The 21,257-nt window shown below is 36.4% G+C and overlaps 1 protein-coding gene and 1 long non-coding RNA gene across 5 annotated transcripts; both read left to right on the top strand.

The window, feature by feature from the left end:
* The first annotated feature begins 1,855 nt into the window (after positions 1 to 1,855).
* LOC113498347 lies at positions 1,856 to 4,464 on the top strand. Of its 2 annotated transcripts, XR_003400984.1 has the most exons (3): positions 1,867 to 2,178; positions 3,269 to 3,534; positions 4,141 to 4,464. It is a non-coding gene; the product is annotated as an uncharacterized LOC113498347 (long non-coding RNA). The 2 variants fall into 2 exon arrangements; XR_003400983.1 differs by lacking the exon at positions 4,141 to 4,464 and having other exon boundaries at positions 1,856 to 2,178; positions 3,269 to 3,422.
* A 7,939-nt stretch (positions 4,465 to 12,403) lies between these two features.
* On the top strand, positions 12,404 to 20,946 carry LOC113498339 (baculoviral IAP repeat-containing protein 3). 3 transcript variants are annotated; one of them, XM_026878327.1, is made up of 3 exons: positions 12,404 to 12,500; positions 12,665 to 12,775; positions 18,545 to 20,946. In XM_026878327.1, the coding sequence occupies exons 1-3, from the start codon at positions 12,419 to 12,421 to the stop codon at positions 19,615 to 19,617; spliced, it is 1,266 nt and encodes a 421-aa protein (XP_026734128.1). In that variant the 5' UTR covers positions 12,404 to 12,418; the 3' UTR covers positions 19,618 to 20,946. The 3 variants fall into 3 exon arrangements, with proteins under 3 accessions (XP_026734128.1, XP_026734129.1, XP_026734130.1); XM_026878328.1 differs by lacking the exons at positions 12,404 to 12,500; positions 12,665 to 12,775 and adding an exon at positions 13,532 to 13,838; XM_026878329.1 differs by lacking the exons at positions 12,404 to 12,500; positions 12,665 to 12,775 and adding an exon at positions 16,951 to 17,496.
* The last annotated feature ends 311 nt before the right edge of the window (positions 20,947 to 21,257 follow it).

The raw sequence follows: 21,257 nt of genomic DNA, 5'->3' as shown, positions 1-21,257 counted from the left end.
TAAAAATTTTATGATGAGAGTTGTGACCTAGCAGAAAACTGATAATTCGTAAGATAAAAATAGATACATATCCTGTCGATGAAAATCAGATTTAAAGCACTGAATACCAAAAATGTTTAAGGAGATATTTACTTACAAATAAGACTGGAACCATTTGATAGTTTAATGTGGAATTCCAGCGAGGGCCGCGTACTTCAAGGCAGCATTAAGCTATCATGCCATCAGCGCGTCCCCGTCTGGTCAGCATTCTTAAGCCGGGTCCGGTGTCCGCCTCAGGAATGTCTGCATCCAGCAACCCGAGACGGAAGGAGCAGCGGCGGAAGCGGTTCATAGAACTGCACTCCAACGTTCCAGAACGGCTCTCGAACCATCTCGAAAATCAGCTAAATCCAACCTTCTGTCGTTGAGATAAAATACAATGTTACTGTTGTAACATTTCCCAAGCTGGCTACGAAATTTCATCTCTGTTAGCGGAGTAAATGAGTTAAGCACCGAAGAATTTATACACAATTTTATGCCTTTAGTGATTATATTTAAAGTTTAAAATGTAATTGTTTGAATTAGTTACATAATGTACAGGTTCGCGAACATTCTGTGCCGCAGCGCGCAACCGTTTCGCTCCACTGTACCGTGCATCCTGCCTCATACAAGTTATAATTTTCCAAGTATTTTACTAAAGCCTTTTCGCACTTGATTTTTAATTTTTGTATTGTAAAAGGAATGTTTGCTGTACTTTCCAAACTTTTCGGCAACGGCATAAAGCTTGCTTGCCTTTAGTAAAAGCTATGAACATGTTGTAAATGTAAAGATCTAACAATCGTTTGTGTCGAAACCGTAATAATGTCATTGGTTACGGTCGTAGCGAACAAATATTTAGCTGCGTGATTCTGAGAGCTTGTGTTTTGACTTGCACGTCAACGGCCGTAAATTTTCTTAGTGTGTTAAGTTTCGTGCGAATTTTTCCCGTTCTGCTCATGTTTGGGACCTCCCGCCGCGACTGCTATTCGTTAAGGTTTACGCTTTGCAAGGCATTTTATTTTATAAACTCATAATGGCGTCACAAATTGCTGCAGTCGATTGTTGATTAAACAATTGAGCGGGCCCCGCATGCATCGTCTGTCTCAATTGTAAACTGTTATTGGAAATCAATTGACACGAAGTAAATTGACTCAACGAGTTGGATAAGTGACATCCACGCTGACTGTCACGTTCGTTTATGTTATGTTTTGAATTATTTCTCAGTAACGACAGTAACTACAAAAGTTTAGAAATTTTGACACGTATAAGCTGTAATGGTCGCTCTTATCTTACAATGTGTCATGTCTAACATATTCTGCACGATTGAACAGCATGAAAATTAACAAAATAGTAGGTACTAAACGAGTATCATTAGGCAGACAACATAATGTATCAAATAAACAATGCAGCGGCCTACAAAACTACATTACCTATTCAAAATAATATATGGCAAAGTTGAATGAACTCAACCTCAATAAATTAGGTGTGGTGTAGGGTGACGGTGACGTTATTCATTCTCAGGTATTGCTAGTAGTGAAAGTGAGGTCGCGGCGCTTTCTATCCGCAACGGCGGCAACGCGGTGCGCCGGCGACGCATCGACTTGCGAAAGCCAGCGCCGAACAACTAGCAAGCCTTTCAAATAGAAAGCTGGTCTGAGCAATCTTTAGATACATTACATACATTTCTGTAGTAGAAAATTACGCTGTTTAATAACAAGAAAAACCAAGTTACGGAATATTTTTTTTTTACGCTGCCAAATTCTACGTATGTAACCGATTCTTTAAAAAAACAATTTCAAAACGAAGTTAAACCTTTTTTAAACAATGAAACAAAATGGCACTGGATTCAGAAAGGTTAATTTGTTTTTTATTTGAAAACCTATATTTTCACAATCTATGCGGCCAAGAAATAAATAAATAAGAAAGTTATGTGAGCTTTAAAAATGTCATTTGCTCGTTCATATTTTCGTTACAGAAGTAACTTATTTTACCTCTTGTTTTTCATACTATTGTGTTGTTTGTCGCTTGTTCTTCCGATTTATGTGACGTTTTATACCGACGGGACATGCACTGAGAACACCATTGCTCATTTTTATACGTTCAGACCAAATGTGTCGCAGTTTAACAAGAAACATCTACTAAGACCTCCCATAGCTTAATGTACGTTAACCTTAATTAATTCCTACCTATTTATTACATGAATAAATATGTAAAAATGTATTAAACTGTTTTTTTTACTAGCAGCGGAGTCGTCGAGTTTGATCGACTTATGGGCTAAAACTTTTCTCGTGTAGGTAAATTCAGAGGTAATAAGAAATTTTTAGCTCCATTTTTAATGTTAGTACCTTCTTCATACGTTACTCAACAATCAGCCGGCTGCTATAGTGTTGTAAGTATAAACATCAGCATCATGCACATGTAAGGCATTCCGCGATCACAATGCAGTGTATCATAATATCAGCATGAAGCGTTCTTCTTTGAATACGGTTAACAATGTGCATTGTGCTATATCTAAAGCGCAATGCGAAATAGGATCCTCGCATGCTTGTCGGGCTGTAGAAGCGTTGATGATAGCTCCCTGGCATATAGAATGGAATTCTATTGTTAGTTCCAGTATATAATCGGTATAAAACAATTGAATAATGTGGCAAAAATCTTATTTTTGAAGAGAATTTGGTTGAGGATAAGAAAGACTCGTAGGCTCGACAAAAACTTCCAAAAATTTTCATTTTTGTTCCGTTTTTCATTAAACTGTATTGGGGATAAAACTAAGACTTTCAATTTGGATAAACTGTGAAATATGAAGTCCATGACCCCTCAGTTTTTGACACAATTTCCTAATGGTAGTTGTGAGAAAAACTCGGGGCTTGAAACTTGATATCGAGCCGGGCCATGTAGAGCTCTGCCTTACTTCTAAGGCAGCAGCGATCTTACTTTAAAATGTGGTAGGCAGGCCCAATCTTTGCATTGTGTTAAAATAATACACGTGTCATTCTGGTAGAGTTCACAGAAATACCGCAAATCACGTAACACCGTTATGAGTAAGCTTAAAAAGAGAGTTCATTATGCAAGACAAGATTTTGGTCTTATTCAGGTATCCGCATGTCAGCTTACAAAACATCTCCAAGGCTAATAGCAATTTATTCCTTAAAAGCACATCTAGGCGTCCTCAAAATGAGGTCATTGCTCTTAGAATATATTCAGCATATCAAAACAATTATTTTACATTCAAATTTTATTTTACTTTCAGATTAAGAAGACACAAACAACAGATTCAAAATGCACTACGTATTTCAGTAGATGAAGACAAATGAAAATCTTGAGCAAAATGGAATATAGAAGTGTGTTCACACGTAACTACTTTGATTTGTCAATAAGTTGTGTAAATAAACGGTAACAATATGCTTTGTCCGAGGTTAATGTGTGGAATAAGATATAAGATATCTACTAATTGCTTGCTTTAAGAGGCTGGGTAACATGAGCACCTCTTTATTTTCTCAAGGAGACAAACGTTGAGTGCAGATGTAACGTGACCGTTTTTACATCGACGTATGAGTATAATAATATAATCTTATATTTATTGCAAACTTTTTTCAATTGTTTCTTGGTATTCAGATTACATTACTGGCCGAAAATTAGTGTCAGTAGCCTTTGCTCTTGTTTAACGGTCGTGGGATAGTTTCTAAAGCGATACGGTTGGAGGCCTGTTTAAAGTGATTCGTAGATGACGTCATCCGTACAAATTTGGCAATGCCAGGCGGTCGACCTCCAATGTGTAGTACAAGCGTGGCTTCTCTAACTGCGCAGCAGACACGTTTATGTAAATGTTTATGTATGTGGACGAAATCAGCTTAACGAAAAACTTATTTTTTTGTACTCAATGACATCACTAACGTTTCCGAATTTGCTGTAAACAGTTATTTGGAATTAAGTATCGAGATAATACGTTTTATTATACTTGATGTCATCACGTGTCTCTTTTTTTAATGATCGGCCTTAAAAACAGCGGACAGTATCTTTTTCCTAATAACTATTGTACTAAACTTGAATAAAAGTATGAAAATGATAAAAAATATATAAGAAAGCCACAAAGATCAATCGCTTTGTATTTAGTAGTCATAGATTTGACATTACCAAACCATCAAGCAAACATGTGGGAGGAAACAAACATGTAATGTAGTGAACCAAGCATAAGTAAGCTGAAGTGATTATAAACCAGCATAATTAATAATGTATGCCGCGCCATGGGAATCCCATTGTTGTATTGACTGACCAGCAAGGTCATCAAATAATTACCTACAGATAAATGATAATTGATAAGCTTGTATAAACACAATGATAGTCCCTTGTCAATATTTTTTACCATTGTTCATACAATACAGTAAATAGTTATTTGTATAGTGGTTTCTTAGGTTTATGCGAATGTTAGACATTGAAATGAAACTACTTTTAGGGATTTTATCGCGGTTTAATTTTAGATTTTAGTTACCGACGTTTCGAAACCTTTGCAGGTATCATGGTCACGGGCAGACTGTGCCATGTGTGTGACCATGATACCTGCAAAGGTTTCGAATAGTTATTTGTACTAACGCCCCTATTAGATAAGTTTTTTTTATGACGTCTTGACTTATAAAAGAACCCTATTTATCTTTATTTTATGGTTGTAAGGGTACACCACCACTTGCCAAATTATTCTGTTGTGGAAGAGAGACGGTGCTCTATGTCTCGTGTGCCCCATCTCACTTTCAGAAATACAAGAGTCTTACGTTAAAAGGCTGTGATAGAACTTTGGAAATCATTTATAAGATCTACATCAGTTGATACTGAAACAATGTAATTTTAAATCTCCGTCCCAAATACATCGATTTTTTTGATATGGTAAAAGATTTACTATAGTCCCCGTATTAAACGTAAGATTTACTTAGTTGTTATTTTTTCTGGCAATTTCTTAATTTTAATTTAGGCCAGTGAAAATAGTGATAGCCAGTATCGTAACCAAAAAAGAAAAAAAGATTACTTCTAGCTCTAATCAGTTCGTAAAATTAGTTTATTAGTAAGTAAGTAGGTTAAGGAAAAATATAAGAATTAGAAACGCGAGACAATTCTACCGCAAACGAGGATCTTTTATCTAAAAATCACACCTCACACTACGAATAACACTTATATTAAAAATGCGGAAAGTCATCAAATTTACTTTAAAGAAAGACTTACTAGCCTAGATGAACACGGACACTTGATTTGACAATCAATCAATACGACTAATTACAAAACTTTATACTGAAGAAGATAAAGTTCTCTCTCCTTGCTGAACAAAGACCTACTTAACCAATAAACTACGGGTAACGCTGCGGGGTACAAATAGTTACTAATAACATAATGAATAAACGAACCACATGTTGCATTTTTCGAAGAAAAAGGGAAATACTTCGAATCCCGCAACTATCTTTGCTGGGACGTCTGAAGTCAATATTAAAACCAGTGATCCTACTAATATTATTAATGAGAATGTAAGTTCGTTTGTGACGCTTTCACGCCTAAAATACTTAACCGATCGTTATGAAACCTTGCACTCATAATCTTGAAGGGATTACCTAAAAGTTACATATTGTAATGATGTAATGGTTATGCTTCACAGCGATAGCGAACCGCGGACCACCACTAGTAAGTAATAATTTCAGAACCGAATTAAAGAATCAACAACTAGACTATAATATAACCTTTATGTTGGCATAATAATCTTGGTAATGCTTGTATGAATACGCGCTAAGTATAACACAATACTTAATTACTCAACAACAAAATCAAAGTTCAAATGACACAAACAAACTTATCTGTTTACAAACAGACTTGGACGTACTAATTAATAAATGACAATTGCCCGAACTAATGATACTTTATTTGTAGACGATATCAGCAATTCTAGCGAACTTACATTCATACAATCTTAACTGGCAATAGAAAATCCTCAAATATATAGAAATGACACTGTGTTCTGATAAATCACGTGACTGACTTGTCTTCCCATCATTCAAGCATTTTCTTTTAGTGAGCGATTCTCAAAATGTCGCTAATCTATAAGGACTGATGCATATTTGGGACAAGCGAGTAACACATACCCATATGGCAGTAACTCCTGTAACCCAGAATCAACAATGATAACCAATGAAAACAGCACTTAATCTCGATGGGAAACAATTTACTGTCTTGGAACCCGCATGGATATTAATCAGAACTACAAATTTCTACTGCTGAATAATTCTTCCTAGAGTAGGAAAAATATTTTTCTAATTCCCTTCAAATCAAGCGGAACAGAAAGAAGAAGGGCTTTTAGTTTAAAGGACAGTAATGAGATCGGAATCGTTACACGGTATAAACAAAAGACAACGTTACTCGTCGAGACAATAACAAAAGAAAGACCCGTCCATCAAGTTCCAATGCGGGCTTTTGTGGTGTACAACTGCCTGCAGTACTTAACAAACAAGACTTACTAGCTTTAATGAAAACTTGAATTGATGGCTAGTATTGTGAAACCGGTCCATCAATTATATATCAAAATTATCATTTTTTCTTTAATCGTTCAATGTTCTTCAAGGTCGATTCCTAATGTTTGTTTTGATTGCACTGAGATTCTACTATGAACTAATAACGCTGGACTTACTTCTCGTGTAAGCGAGATGGTGCTTTGTGCAGTGTTTAGCGTGGTCTTGCTCACTCAACGGCTAAACTATTACTTGAAGAGTACATGATACAGGTATCGCTGAATGTGTACACAGTACGGGGACTAAAATTTATCTATCTAATTCAATCATATGGAATACTAATAATTACTATCTGTGTCGTACCTGGCGTTTTCTTAGCTTGAGTTGGGATTCGATTTCTTATATCCCATCAGAACTTAAAACGATTAATAAATAAAGTATTTTTTATTTTATTAATTTCATATACATATTGAACAAAAAAAAAATATTAACGTAGGTTGTCGAGAGAGCTGGCTGATCTGCTTCGCTATTAGGTTTGGCAACCAGGTAAAGCTAGCTAGTCGTACCCTTATAAAAATTCAGCTGCAACAAAATTGTTGAAAATCTTAGGGTGAATCCTAAGATTTTCAACAATTTTGTTGTACTTCCTAGACCATCGTAATTGCTTACGTTGTCAGCACGTCGGAGACGCTGAAGAGTGATGCAATAGCTAAGATCGTCATTACATAAGTGAGTGTAATAAATACCACGATGGGACACCCATTTTTCAAAACATAAACAACGATGACGTTGTATTGGGCCCTGAGTCTGATAAGCTAAATAAATATGAGTCATCACCGTCTGTCGGGTAGTATGTGATGACATAAGAGGTTTACCGAATTATGGAAATATACTTAATGAATTAAATGCGGCGTAGAACTAGTTTCGACAATTGTTATTGTTTTTTTTTTTCACCTATAAGCGTAATATTATGAAGGTTGACGTATTTAAGGTCGTACCTACGGCTTCTGCTGATGATAATGTGAAGCTGGGTAAGTATCGGTAAATTTAGCTGTAGCATGAGAAAAGGGACATTCATGATGGCATTAAAGTAATAATGGTATGTCGTCGATCAAGCTTGATTTAAGTTTGACAGCTACAAAAATTATGAGGAATTATTTTCTTTCCTAGCAAATAATATTACTTAAGAGAATTTCAGTGATCATTGCAGTTTTTTGAATTAACTTAGATTATATTGGGGTGGCTTTGAGTAGTAGGGTGGTAGACGCAATACGCAAACAATCTTTTACAGATTATTGATAAAAAGATATACATCTCACTGTTACGATATAATCAATATTGTTCAATATCGTATATAAATAGCCAAAATAAAGATTTAATCTCCAAGGTGTAAACAATTTTGCGCGCAATTTATAGCTAATTTAAAAGTGATCAGAATTGTCTTCCACGTCAATCCTTGCCAATGAATCTTGTATGACTGTAGAATACACGATGCTCACTCAATCAAGGCACTACTCACTGAACACTTGGCACTAGTTGAACTATCTATCCATGCAACAATTATATGACCATCACGTGAGATTTCCCACGATGTTTTCCTTGAAGACTAAATCAGTTCCACAGACGCGGGAAACGAAGTAATGTTCAACCATAATAATTTATATTTTTTGTTTGATAGTTTTTCTACAGCTACGATTACTAAGAACTTAGCAAGTTAGAACATTGACTAGGAAATATCTAGGAAGTTATGGAAAAGTAGATCTTTGTTTTTTCTACAAATAATTATCTGTCTCAATTTGTGCGGTAATTTGTGTTCTTCCTGATGATCTTAAGATTCATCACAGGACGACAGTAGTAATGTAGATCAATGATTTATGAGCTACTAGCTGTTACCCGCGACTTCGTCCGCGTGGATAGAAGATATAACTTAGGATTTCTTGAAATTGGATTAGTTTTTAGAGTCCACGCAACTTCTGTCCATATTTGTAAGATTTTTCATCACTGTTCGGCTCCTATTAATTATGGTGTGATTAAAGATTTTATATCCTCCTTGAAAAAAACATGGAGGAGGATAGTTCACCATACATATTCCGCCAGTTCATTTACATCGACTTTTCCGTGGAAATAAGATATTTTCTCGTACTAAATTGTACCTCTCTTACCTACAACAAAGTTAAGTGAGAGAATTGGACAAAAGTTAGGATGAATCAAAATTATATTAAATCATAACCGTAGTTCTAATGCTAGGTACAGTTATATTAAATCGTATTATAATTTTTCTATCAAGGAGATGACAGAAAATAATTATAAATTTCCTCAGTTAAATAAGTTAATAAACGCTAAGTTAAATTTAACTGGAATCGGAAAGCAGCTAACTGTTCACATCCGTGCCGTTTAAGTCTGTGACTTTACTAAGATTACCTTCACGATAGGGACGGGACTAGATCGTTGAGTCAGCTCTGTGCCCCAAATTCCACAGCACACCATCCGTAATGGTGTCTCAAACGAATGTAGACTTAAGTACAATGGCTATAGCAACTGTTTTCCCGTGCATCAGATCAAGAGATACCATTGTTTTGTTGATCTAGCAAAGCACGATATAACATGGAATTAGTGTCTAGCAGATGCTTTATGAGTTTAGTTTTGGTTCAAGGAATCGTCATAGTTGTTCTTTCTTTCTTGAATTACGAGTTTGAATATTTTACGTTGCACTCTTGAAAGCCTGAAAATATTATATATTTTAAATAATATAAGTTTTTTTGGTAAACAACAAATTTAGTTCGGAACACCCTTTAAAAGCGATGCACTTTAATATCCGTTTAGACTTTCATGAGATATTCAACAACATCAGATAAATTTAACAAGGCTTTAATTTAATTATAATTTCAATGGGAGCGAACTTAAAAGGAGCCGGTTGCAAATCGAAAAGAATCATCGGCCATATTGCCAGTGTTGCCAGGCAAAACGGAATCGATAACATTTCTTTTCCAAATGAGGAATACTCGTATTGTATGGAGAATTTATGGCGGGCGCCATTTCACAATAGTCACAATACTTATTATTAGAAGGAACGACCTTCAGGGCTGCCTGGTCTCGGGAATTTCTTCGGTTGTTCCAACAGTGCTATCTTAGAAACGTGCTGCACGCGTGTACCACGCACATTTTTTTACACGGTATTATGTAGTACATTTAAGGCAGAGGAAACGGTTTTGATACTCGGCTTGATTTTTATAGCGATTTTTATTTTATGAGTTCTACTCGTGGCATTTGAGATTCTCAGAAAACGTATTTTAAATACTTTTTTATTACTTTGTTTTTAAGTTTTAATGCCTATATTCGTAAGAGACAGCATTAAGAACAAATTAATATATAGGTTTTACTTGTTGTCTCATATCCGTATTACGAAATTCTATTATTTATTTCATAGTTGCATAAAACATACCAACATTGATGTATTATTAAATCAAGTGTCAAATTTGACACTCCCACTATAAATTCCTTCGCCGTCTTAGCGCCAGCCTACCTGTGGTGTAAAAAAAGCATTCTGGCTGCAGGGCCGCGTCGGCGCTTTTGAGATAATTTATAAGGCTTTGCCTTTCTTGGAATTTCGAAATCTCGTCGAGATAGCTCCGTGCCCAACCCGCGGCTCCGGGGAATGGAATGTAACGGATTTGGATAGGAAAAAATAGTGTATTGTAAAGACATCCATTGTGATACGTTTTCGTAACGTTTTCTCATTTAAAGATAAATAATTTATATACTTTAGAAGCTTGGGTTACATCAAATCTTCGTAAGAAGCGGGCATTCAATTCTACACAAGTATCAATAAAATGTGCAATATCATGGTCTTTCTGATCAATAAATTACTTACAAATAATTTGTTTCACAGTGCGTGCTAACGTACCCATCTTGCCTTTATCAATGGTTCTAACATGCACTTCTTAGATACAAATAATATGCAAGTATAGACAGTATACCTTCATTATCATGCATACATTATGAATGGATTAAACGCGAACCTAGTAACGTCAGCAGACAAGAGGTTTCATGTAGTTTTACATTATAATAAATTTTCTCTCATGTTTTTTCTTCTGCGACCAGATTCGTCGATACAGTCAAATGTAGTAGTATTTCTCAGCGCCAAAGTTTATTTTACCACAAATCCTGGGTATTCAGTATACTTATTTTGAAGAAAAGGCAAAGAAAACAAATGTTCCGTTATTTCTCTTAATGTTTCCAGTAAACTCGTGGTAGTTTGTCATATCAGCACACAACTCCAACAAGTATTGTGTATTCGGGCTTGCTTGGTACTTCGTGCAACTGATCCCGTCCCGCGGGCTGCGGCACGGAGCGAAGAGTTCTGGGAAAAGCAGGCCGCATACCTCGCCGCGAGCCGCTATTGGACCGCTTTGCCTTGTGCCCGCCCGCACGCAAAGACAACGTTCCAGAAGCGCCACATAAGGCCTCTTTAGTTCGTAAAACTTTGGCCATAAGTTTAATACTGAACCAAATATTTATTTGCAAGTTTTTGGCCCAAAAGATATAGTCAAAAGCTCTATAAAAGCAAATACATAAAACCACCACGAACCACCAACATAAAACTAGTAAGTACTTTTCTTAATTTTCGCTTAATTAAAAGCATAGTCTTTTGCCATAGAGGTCGTTGATAATTTTGTTATGGCAACACAGTTATTATTTCTAGGGTCCTATAATCTAAGGTCCTAGCGCTGACATTCTACATTCTAGTCTAGATGGGGGATGTATTATCTATGAGTATTTTTTAACCAGTGTGTCTGTAACCCTTTAGTCTGTGGTCATTGTAAAGTCACGAAGTGAACGCTGTAGGCACCACTCTCGTCGGGCCGGGTTCATTCATTAAAATATGCATTTATTATTACTAACATGCGTCTGTGGTGCATTAAATTGCCGATGCCAGACAGACCTGTGGAATCAAGCCTATTTGAAACACATAGCTGATGTTATACGGACATCAATCAGGATAATATAAGATATGTCGAAGACTCAAACAGGAAACAAGGACTTTAACAATACTGTACAAAAAAGAAAACGCCGTAATAGGTAATAATGCTCCTTACAACTAAGAGAGATTTGGATCAAGTAAATTGGGTCGGTTTTTTTATGCTTATTTCAGGAATGAATTAAGGGGGTGCAGGTGAGGTGTAAGGGATGAGGGCGACAGCTGCACAGCACGTGGGGCGGCAGCTGTGCCGAGCTGGGCCGCGCGCCGCCCGCGCACAAGCTGCGCACGCACCTGCCGACGTCACCAGCAACCTTTTATACTACCTTCACAAAAAAAAATTATTTTGACATCTGTTCTGATAGTATTTTGGGCATTAACCAAAAAATCGTTCTTAAAAGCGATGAGTTCTTCTAACTTATAGGTTTTGAGCCTCAAAGCCAGCCTTGCCTTTATCCATGTCCGTATAACGCATAGATGGGTCCATAACACCGCCCTCGCACTAAATTATAACTATCCCTATGTGAGAGCAGAAATCACACTATATGTTAGTAAGCAAGGCTATAAAGAAACCATAGTTTTAATTATTTCCTATTAGTATCACAAACATATGTGTAGCCTTCCTACGTTCAACATTAATTCCTAAGCATTGTTCATAAAAATTAGATGAGTACTTAATTTTCAGACGAATTTCTAATACATCTTACATGGTAGTCATACCTATTACGCTTAGGAAAATTTCTGCAATCTTTCCCGAGCGACTTCGCGCTATTTATGTAGGTACTGAAAATGAATCAGAAACCTAGTTTATGTAGGCGTTACTACCTACTCCAAACTCATAACACCAGAGCACTGGGCCCTCATACTCTGATTGAACAATGCCATGCAATACATGAGCTAATCATTGGACACGTTTTGTTACGTTTTATTTACGTAGCTAACGATGATTATCGCCGTATCTCGACTTAGTATAGCATTGAAGCGACAACTGCACTGCTCGCTAGTTCTCATATTCACGTTTACAGGTAAATTATACCTCTTTGGAGATTTCCTATTTCTTTTAACTGTTATCTGTGGTGATAATTGGTGTTTAGTGTCGAAAATATTTTTTCAATTTTTTGCATTGAATTGTTTTGGTAAATATGAAATGGTGATTGTTGTGGTGAAGTGTTTCTTTTGTAAATTATAGGTTTACCTAATCGTTTTGGTTCACCTGTACACATGGATGAGGACATATCGGAGGAGGATGCGGAAAACATATCCCAAAGGGAGAATGCTCCCAGTACTTCGACAGGTTCAGGTATTTGGATTCAGTATATCATACTAATCATCTTGTTTTTATTTGTTTATCGCTTTAATTAATTGTTTTGTTTATTCCCTTCTCTATACATGATATTATGTTTACTTACCAACATGTTTTTCTGAAGTAGGGGAACCAATCTGCCCCATATTTTTACATCATCATATCCCACTTTCATACCACAAAACGAGTTAGTAGATAAAGTAATAAATAAGAAAAACATTTTAAGACAAAACCGTTTTATAAAAAAAGTGGATAATACGAGAGCCATGCCATAAGCTTGTCTTTATAAGAAAGATAATATAATGTTTTTTTAGGTTACAAAAATATAATAACCTTAACTTGAATAGCGGCAAATTCCATATCAATGGGGCTAAAGAGTAGATTACAATATTTTCAGATGGTTCAGCCCATCTACATGTCTGACAATACGAGAGCGCTTACTCGCGCATAGCTATAGTGGGTTGCCAGGATTTCTCCCCATTTGCTTTAAATAATGGTAAATGAGGGTGCTTAATGAGTAACATTTGGATGACTTTAAATAGACTACCTATGATTACAGTAAACAAAACTGAATAAAAGTTCCTTTTCTTTTAATTAAATAATACAATTTAAAAAAAAAACAGCACTTAATTTGATCTCTACAATTGATGTAATACTACTTCTCACTTCTACAAAAAAATAATAATCAATGTGATAACGATATCTTTAGATACCAGTGATACAAATTTTAATCTTGAATCTGGCAACACTTATAACAAAGTCCACCGAGCGTGCGATGAATAGTTTCCGAACGTCGACGAGTGACGCATGTTCGCTTAGTTCTTACTACTCTGGCCGGGACGCGATCGATTGCGAACGTCACTTCGTTCGTTAGTTCGTTAGTCGCGAGTTTCGCACTCATGTTGGAGAGTTGTGTTGTTTGTTTATCCATTTTTACGTTTGACAAGTGAGAGTGTGGACCAGATAGTGAACCTTGTCAAAACAAACTATTTGATGTGGTCGTGTTTATTACCTTGTTTAAAGACTAAAAAATCTGGATCACAAATGGATATAACCAAAGGTAAATGCAATTTTCTTACATAACCTTTCCATGACCATATGTTCAATTTGGGCTGTGGGCGACGTCACTTATTTTCGTAATTGAGTCGGCCGTTTTGTTTAAGTTGGCCAAGAGACTTAAACTTTTCTAAAAATTTCATTTACTATTTTTACACTTCTAAACATACCCGTCATTTAATTTTATGATCATGGAAAGATTTCGGAAATTGATTACTGTTATACAATGTAAATAAAAGCGATTATGTTTATTAACTATGTAAGGGAATTTTGTATAAGTAGATAGATTATTATAGTTTACAAAAATATGGAACATACAGACTTCAATACAAAAAATAACATTACAAATAACACTAGTCCATTTTTTGTTTTAATATCTCTTCAGATTTTGCTTAAATAGTTATAGCTAATAGGTAAAATACTTAATATTCTTTGTTGGAATAAAAAAAAATAACTTTTAATATATCTACAGTCACATTATATTACAGATATATTTAATAAAGAAGCGAGGTTAACTAATTGTTTGTAGCACAATGGAAGACATAAAGAAAAAATAAAGCAGTAGTTTGGTTTTATAACGCCATCTATATTATGTAGGTGTAAGCTACAATTAAGTGCTGATGTCATAAAGGAGAACATTGATTAGCCAGCAGACGGTATTTATTAAATACCACTTTAAAACAATATTATTTAAGGATATTTCCAAGAACCTGTTAAACATCAAGATAGGACTGACTTATGTACAATTCCTATGAACCAATATTATAGATAAGATACATATAATCATAAAGATAAAATGGAATTTCTTCAAGATTTTCCTTATAGAATCCACATATAAAGAAACAACTAAATTTGAAACAATGAATAATGCTAGATGGACTTATTTTTTAAATCTCAAGGATGTATAAGCTGTAGAAACATAAAGCCAACCAGTCATTGAATTTTTTGTTGCCCAATGTATGGCCTTGCTATTTGATTACACTATACCCAATGGAGCCTCTTGGTGTTTTGTTCTGCTGTTACCAAATCTGTTAGGAGCAATCAAATATGGCAACATTATTTGTCTTGTTGATTGAGCCAATAGCTTATAATTAGCTGCTGCTGTTTATATAGACAGTATTTTAATAATATTATGTTTCAGAATTTAATATGTATAGTATTTCTTTTTCATATTGCTGACTAAGTGTTGTGGATGGTTAATTATTAGGAAAAACCATTATTATCCTTATAAGTTTCCTTTATATTTGTACCATTTTAGTAGTATGTGCTATTCTTTTCCTCTTCTATGGTTGGTAAAGTAACTTAATTTTTGCGACCAGTAGCGCCATCTGTTAGGAATGTTTTGAGTTACGTTTTATTTATATTTCTCGTTTCCCCAAAATATCTAAAAAAATGCATGTATTCATTACTCTCCCTTGCAGTCGTGTAAAAAGGAATTGCTTTAAATTTGTACAACATATTTTTTACTACTATCATAATTTATTTCAATTAATCTACTATTTGACTATTAAAGTTTTTTATTAATAACTATTAACACTTGTAATAAGTTTACATTTAAATAGCCAATCTATTTATGTCGCGGTACTGATAAAACCATTCATATTTTTTTACAACCGCGCCATCTGTTGTTTCCGCTTCGAACAAATAATTTTGCATCCAACTGAAGCGATATTGCTAAATTACACATTACCAAAATACGCAGTGACCCATTATGTCATAATTATGTAGGTAGTAGGTACATTATCAAACAATGTGCATCATAGACATTAAATAACTTACGTAAGGCATGGGAATTGCTTTCGCAATGTCGTACCTACTTAAATTTGTCAGCATAGTTTTTCTACATAAACAATCTTAGTAGAAGCTGTCTTTTGTTTTTTGTAGACAGGATATTTTTTACAGAGTACCTACATTTTATATTCAACACTCTTTGATATGTATGTGCCCCATCTGGCGGATGTTCCCTTCCGCTGACACCAATTCCGGGCTATCCTTTAGTTTATTTTTCCTACTTTTATGATGAGAGAAGCCATAGTTTGTTTGAACTGAGTTAAGACAACAAGCATAAAATTCATTCATACATTCTCATTCTAATTTGGACATAAATCCGTTTAGAGATAGATTAAACTGTAATTCCTTGTCCGAGTACCGGGAGACCATAATTTAGAGGAAATTCCTTATTCGAATGTTCTGAAACTACGTAGACGTATGTAGCTAAATAGATAGCAGTCTAGCGCGTAGGCGCTACAGGCGAGGCATTGGAATTCGAAAGCCGAGCGCCGACCACCCATAGGCATGAGAACATGGCCCCGTCCCCTTCCCCACGCTTGCTCTCCCGGCGCCGCCTCTCGCCGCTCTCTTAAGGCACAATGCTGAATTTCATTTGCTTTTTGCGGCGTGTGACGTGAACTTTGCACATTGTATGATATCAAGTCTGCTTTCGACTAACCGATTAAAATATCTGCATCTTGTAAACTTATATCTATTTCACTTGAGGCACTTTAATCCATTTTTATAGATATTCAGTAAAATACTCAAAAATGGGAAAATAAGGAATCTTATTTTATACTCAAATTACTGTACTTTTATATCATTATCAACTAAAAAGTATGAGTATGTAAGTACTGTCCGCATTCCAAGCATCCACTATTGTCTACTTTTTATTTGGTGTTGTGTTAGACCCGCCCATCAGTAAACTACTGCCACATTCCACAGGCCCTTTTTTTACGTTGTGTGGTCGCGGTTTCCGCTGAAGACGGCAACGTCGCGTCTCAAATATGAATGAAATCCGGTCGGCTGTGAACGGCGCGGCAACGTCGCACCAGACGCTAGCCTGATTGAGAACTTACTACAAGTGTTGCCATATGAAAATTCAAAGAAAAGTAGACGTAGGATTATTTTCCAACAAAATGAGGGTAAAATGAAAGTTTTGGAGTATTGTTTTACAGTTGAGTTGTGTAGACACGTTAACAAGAAATATAAATATTTAAGTTTTAAGTGTTGAAAGCCTTTAAATGTTTGTGTTGTATGTAAAGTTAATGTTTTAATAAGGCAAGAAATACAAAAATTGCAAATACATAAAAAAAAACCTTTTCTCCGAAAAGATCAGGTACTTAGTGAGTACAATGATCCTACATCCCTTTTGTTCTTCTGAAATTGTCTTTAGAAAAGTATCAACTTATCAAGTTTTGTATTGATAAAATTTAAGCAAGATAGCAGGCATCTTAGAGTCATCAGCAAATTAAGGACCAATATTGCCCAAACCAACCGTCTGTTCCAGGAAAAGCAACAGCTGTGCTTACTAGAATATTATTAAATGGCGAAACAAAGTGCAAGGCGCACCCCTGTGAACGACAATAGCCCGTAGCGAGGAGGGTTGTACTCCCGACTTTTAAACCCTGTATTGAAGTGTGTACGCATGCGCTGTGGGGTGGTCGCTGTAGCATAATATCACCGCCAGGCGGCACACTGCACAGTGAACGTAGCTACCAGCCAACGATGTCCGTACTCACCCGTACGATATCGCGTTATCAAATTACTACTACGAATATAATTTTACAAGCCTCTAGTATTCCTGCAATGTGTGTATACAGTGTTACGTGAAAAGTTATTGTAAACAATCACCAAAATGCCGCTTTTAATCGACGCAAAAAATAGAAATGGTAAATATCGATCCGTGTACGTCGGACGGCCATTAGCTTCTGAGGCCTATTGTGTTTGAGTAACATTATAGCATTCTTTATTTTTTTTATTTCGTTAACATTTTCGTGACTTAGATCTAAATTTATACAGAGTTGTATTCAGTTTTGTTAGGTGATAAATCAGTCAGTTCTTAGATACTCGAAACTGTAAACAAATAACAAGGTACAACACGTACCTACCCAAGAATAAAAATTAAATTGTATCTTAAACTTCAAATAAATGTTTTCTACTCTATGGTTAATTTAACAATTTCACTAGCTTTTTAAGACCCACAACTGGTAATGTTACTGTTTCTTCAATAGTAAAATCAAATATTTTGTTTCTTATCTGGAAAGCAACTCAAAAACAGAGAAGGCCTTAAAACTCTTAAAAAAAGTTGCAAAAATAATGTATTATTTAATTTAAGTTATCCATAACAATTCTTCATTGATCATCTGGTTGTACTGTTTGGGTCTATCTCACTAGGGTTTGAAAACTGTGGTCATTCGGTGCATGCGCACTGAGTGCATGTAGGGAGCGGTGCGGGAGAGTCCGGGGGGGGGGGAAGGCAGCAGGCATTGGAATGTCGATGACGCAGCCAGCCGGGCCGGCCCCGGCGGCCGCGAACTTGTTGTTATGTGAAACTGTTTTTAAACGCACACTCGCACACCGCTATCTTTCCCATATGAATGCATCTTGTATGTTAAAGTGATATTAAATTGCCTTCAAATTCGTATCCAACTGCGGCACGACAAAGTCAGTTTTATCATGTTCGTTTAAGGTTGTTCATTAATTAGTGTATCAGATCTCAAATTTAAACGAAAATGTTACTTAAACAAAAAAAACATTCCAGAAACTGCACTTGGCACAACATAAGAACACACCTACTTATTTTGCAGTGGTAAAATTAACCACTGTAACTTTCTGTAATGTTAATAAAATAAACTATCAGATGATTGTTTTGAAATTATCAAAAATTTAAGGCGACTAGTAGCATTGTAACTTACGAAAACTTATCTTTCTTTACAGTGGCATCCAATGGCCCCGCCTCACCATTAACACTTTTCAAGAACGCTCCGCGCGACGCTAAGATTCGACCTCTAGTGCCGCTAGTGTTGCCGACGCAGAGCTACGACTCAAACGCCGGCTCTCCGGCTTCGTCACCCTCCACACCCTCATCGTCTTCTTCATTCTCCATTGACAAGACTGATAACCACGACACCTTTAGTTTCACCGCGGACGCGGTCGATATGAGCCGTGAAGACGAACGAATTAAAACTTTTGAGAAATGGCCTGTCTCCTTCTTATCCGGGGAGCAACTCGCCCGAAACGGATTCTATTACCTTGGCCGCGGAGATGAGGTCCGATGCGCTTTCTGCAAAGTCGAAATCATGAGATGGGTTGAGGGTGACGACCCAGCCAAGGATCACCAGAGATGGGCGCCCCAATGTCCGTTTGTGAGGAAACTGGGCGGCGGTGTCAACACAGACTCCGGAGCTGCCGGCCGCGACGAGTGCGGCGCGCGAGCTGCACCAACCTCCACGCCCTCTCGCATGCCTGGCCCTGTTCACCCGCGTTATGCCTCTGAAGCCGCGCGTCTGCGCAGTTTTAAAGACTGGCCACGATGCATGCGACAGAAGCCGGAGGAGCTGGCTGAGGCTGGATTCTTTTACACTGGTCAGGGCGATAAGACGAAATGCTTTTATTGTGATGGTGGCCTGAAGGATTGGGAAAACGACGACGTGCCGTGGGAGCAACACGCGCGGTGGTTCGACCGCTGCGCTTACGTGCAACTCGTGAAAGGACGAGAATACGTTCAAAAAGTGATGACAGAGGCTTGCGTCATTCCTGCACCGGCAGCGCCACGCGACGAGGCGCCTGCGCGGCCCGCCGCCGAGCCCAGCGTGGTCTCGGCCGCTGAGCCCCAGGAGAGTACTTTAGACGATTCAAAACTGTGCAAAATCTGTTTCGCTGAGGAGCGCAATGTGTGCTTCGTGCCGTGTGGCCACGTGGTGGCGTGTGCTAAGTGCGCGCTGGCAGCCGACAAGTGCCCGATGTGCCGCAGGACGTTTCAGAATGCAGTGCGGTTATATTTCTCGTGAGAAGAGCCGCTGAAGGCTCGATTCTAGTCTTGAGAGACGGTCCGACAGAGCTGAGTGCTAAAACACGCTCTCCTATGTCACGTTTCCACAGGCGAGAAACCTATTGAAGCGAATTGACAATATAGTAGGAACTCGCTGGTGTCACTAAAAGCAATATCGCTTTTACAGTTTAGGCTGGTCGGGTGTAGTTCTTGGGAGCATGATTGAAGAATAAAGCATTTTTTATAATAATGAAATATATTAAGGTGGCAATAGTTTTGAGGTATATTTACACTAGTAGTTTCTTGAACACCATTCCTATATCAAAAGACGGGTAAATATTTATTAGATGCCAAAATAAATTATAATTCAATTACTTTAAAATACCATTAAAACTTGCATAGAGAAATGCAGAAGTTTTGACATTTATCATATTATTATTTGAAATTTCTAACTACACATTATTTGCCTAGATTTCTGACTGTGGAACCGTGGCCTTACAGGGGCCGCCTCTGTGATTTATTAAATTAATAGCGGTGGGGCAAGTTTAAAACTCCGCGTTCAGTAATAATTTATAAGACAATATAATTTTTTGATGTTAAAATTATTTTAAATTATTTAATTAAATGCAGGGATGTGTACCGTTTGGAAAGATTATGTCAATGTAACACAACAGTGAACCGAAAATATGATGTGTTAATTAACGTTTCACATAAGGCTAGTCTGAAATTAAGTATTAGATACAAATGCAAAAAGTGATAATTTGCAATTTTGAACTCAATGCTAAAAATAAATAAGGTTGATGTAAGTACTTCCAAAAGCGAGTGTACCCCTGTTGTGACATATGTAAATAATTTAATGTAAATATTCTAGCTTATCATTTTGTCCCACCGACAAAAATGTACATAATGTTAAAAGAATAGTCAGTGCAATTAACAAAGAAGACAAAGTTAAATAATTATGCAACTTTGACCTAAAACAAGCATTTTTGTTTATTGTGCTGGCCAAATGTTAAACAGAGTAATTTTCTTAATAATGTAAATTGAAGTTAGAAAAATAAAAGTGACAGTTTAAATTAACGATGGCATTTGTACAACTAAGGAATATTCTGTTATTTGTAAATGCACTGCTTAAAGAGGAATTATCAGAAAAAAAAAACAAGAAATTGTTCGATTCCTGTTTATGTTAATGCATCTTCACGGATATTTTCTATTTCATATCAGCATCGTAAAAGTCATTCTAATGTTTTGACATACAATATAAATAATGAGTAAAAGATTCTTAAGTCGCATTAAATTTGTTTTTCATATATAATTACTATTTCATTATTAATAAAAAATTGTTAAATCATCTCATTGTTTTATTGAGGTACCCTTTACATCTGAGGTTCTACCACAAAGCCTTAAAGTAATATTAGCTTAGGATGCTGGACCCTGAACATATCAAGATGATGGTGTGCATGGCCTACTAAAATAATATCGGTCAAGGGCGAGGCGGACTCGCGACACTGCTGGTATCGGTATAATGACATAGAAATTGGAGGGTGAATACGCTCAAAAGAATGACGGTAAGAAAAAAATACATCTTTACTTTTATTATTTGTTATAGCAGTTAAGGAATTTTCATCATCTGAAAATTTCTGAGATATAGCCTGGTGACAA

The sequence above is a fragment of the Trichoplusia ni genome, chromosome 10 (assembly GCF_003590095.1).
Source record: "Trichoplusia ni isolate ovarian cell line Hi5 chromosome 10, tn1, whole genome shotgun sequence".
Lineage (NCBI taxonomy): Eukaryota > Metazoa > Arthropoda > Insecta > Lepidoptera > Noctuidae > Trichoplusia > Trichoplusia ni.
The sequence above is the reverse complement of the archived record's forward strand: the minus strand, read 5'-3'. Positions and strand labels throughout refer to the sequence as shown.